Here is a 1,831-nt window from a genome sequence, read left to right as displayed (position 1 = left end):
CTACATTAGAAGTACAAGGAGGAGCTAATAATATCCTAGCTACCCTCCTCATGGCTCCCTGCTATCTAGTCTAGTATAAATTTAAAAATTGAGGTGAGGATCAACTTAAACTTTTTACACAGCATATAAGGACATTGATATGTATCAGAAAATGTGATAAAAATTTGGGGTGAATTTGGAGCCAATTTTTTGGAGAAAAACTATAGGTAATATAGCCTGCCTTAACTCAAAAACTATGAGCCGGAATCAGCTCAAACTTTCTTCATAGCATAAGGACATCAATATGTATCAGAAAATTGAGAGTGATTTTAGAGCTATTTTTAGAACTCAGTAACCATGGGCTATACTAAAAATTATTTTTCAAAAATTGGCATATTGTTAAAAATGGCAATAAATAAATAAATTTAGCCAAATGAGCTTATTATTTTACATATCATCTGAAAATTAGCTAATAAGCACCCATAAATTTTATTACATCATAAACAGTCCTTATTAAGTTCAATAAGTTAGGGTCTACTATGTTACAATACTTATTATTATTACTAAATACAATACTAACCAGAATTAATAATCAACATTGCCTGGAATGCCATCAGTGCACATGATTGAAAGTTAACCTGTAGATTACATGTACTATCCAGTGCATGTGTGGTGTGTTTGGGCTACTTACTGTATCTGTGGTAATGATACTGTTAATAAAAGTACATTACATAATAAAGTTATTTTTAAAATATTTATCATCAATAGGAAGAACGTCAAAAATATAAGAGTAATGAAAGAAATTAAGAAAAGAGAACTTCCACTATTATACATGTAAAAGTAAAATGTTGAATACATTGAAGAAGCATATGAGCTTATGAAAAAGAAAGAGCCCCTGGTATAACATATTGGTATGGTGATAAGGTGCAATAATATAATCATTATGTAAAGTAGTATGAAGGTGATAATGTTGGTGATAAGAGGTGCTAAAATTGTGTGGTGGTTAGATGATACCAGTGTGAAAGTAGCGTTCAAGATATGATATCATGTTTTTGCAGGTTGATCAGTTGCTGCACTTGTTTTTGATGATGAGTTTTCTCCTGTATTCTCTTTTCTTCCTCCATCATATCAAATATCATATCACTATAAACCTTTTGAAGATAATTAGTTAATGCTGAGTCAGGATTAAATGCTTTAGCTATATCAATATGGTTTGGATGAGGTTTTAAACCATATTTAACAACTAAAAGCCTAACAAGCTCTAAATTATAATTAATTATAGCGTAATAAAACAAGGTTTTACAATCAGCAGTTTCAGCTAGTGCATTACAATGAAGGTCAGTTAAAAAGTATTGTACTAGCTCAATACTACCAGCTTCACATGCTGCATGAATTGAAGTGTATCCATTATTATCAGGATCATCAGGAGTACAGGGGAAGGTCTCTATGAGATAATGTACCATGCGAATATTATCAGAATGAGAAGCATAATGAAGAGGAGTACGACCACACTTGTCTTTAGGTGTTGGGTTAGATGTAATATTTGGTTCCAAATACTGGTATAGATAAACTCTTTTTATTAAGTGTAAGCAGGAAACGCCATCTTTATCTTGTGATAAAGGATCCAATCCATGTGTCTCAATCAATGTTTTTACTATTCCAATATCTCCTGCCTCACATGCTGCATGAAGTAAACCACGTCCTCTATTATCCATTACATTAACACCTTGAGGATAAATACTGACCAAATAATGAAAAATATTAATATGGCCATTACTGCAAGCTGTATGTAATACAGTGGATCCTTCATCATCGTTAGCTATAAGGAGATCATGATGAGTAGAACTACCAG

The 1,831-nt window shown here is 32.1% G+C and overlaps 1 protein-coding gene across 1 annotated transcript; it reads right to left on the bottom strand.

Annotated features, from left to right (window-relative positions):
* Window positions 1-1,010: 1,010 nt before the first annotated feature.
* LOC105316003 (ankyrin repeat domain-containing protein 16-like) lies at window positions 1,011-1,694 on the bottom strand. The gene has a single exon (XM_011410790.1). It carries the CDS (start codon window positions 1,692-1,694, stop codon window positions 1,011-1,013), a length of 684 nt encoding a protein of 227 aa, XP_011409092.1.
* Between the last annotated feature and the right edge of the window lie 137 nt (window positions 1,695-1,831).

This window comes from Amphimedon queenslandica, unplaced genomic scaffold (genome assembly GCF_000090795.2).
Source record: "Amphimedon queenslandica unplaced genomic scaffold, v1.1 AMPQUscaffold_6242_Cont21797, whole genome shotgun sequence".
Classification (NCBI taxonomy): Eukaryota; Metazoa; Porifera; class Demospongiae; order Haplosclerida; family Niphatidae; genus Amphimedon; species Amphimedon queenslandica.
This window is presented reverse-complemented; position numbering and strand designations above follow the sequence as displayed.

Coding starts and splice junctions, on each gene's coding strand:
- LOC105316003 (XM_011410790.1), bottom strand. CDS start 1,694: ATGGATAATAGAGGACGTGGTTTACTTCATGCAGCATGTGAGGCAGGA.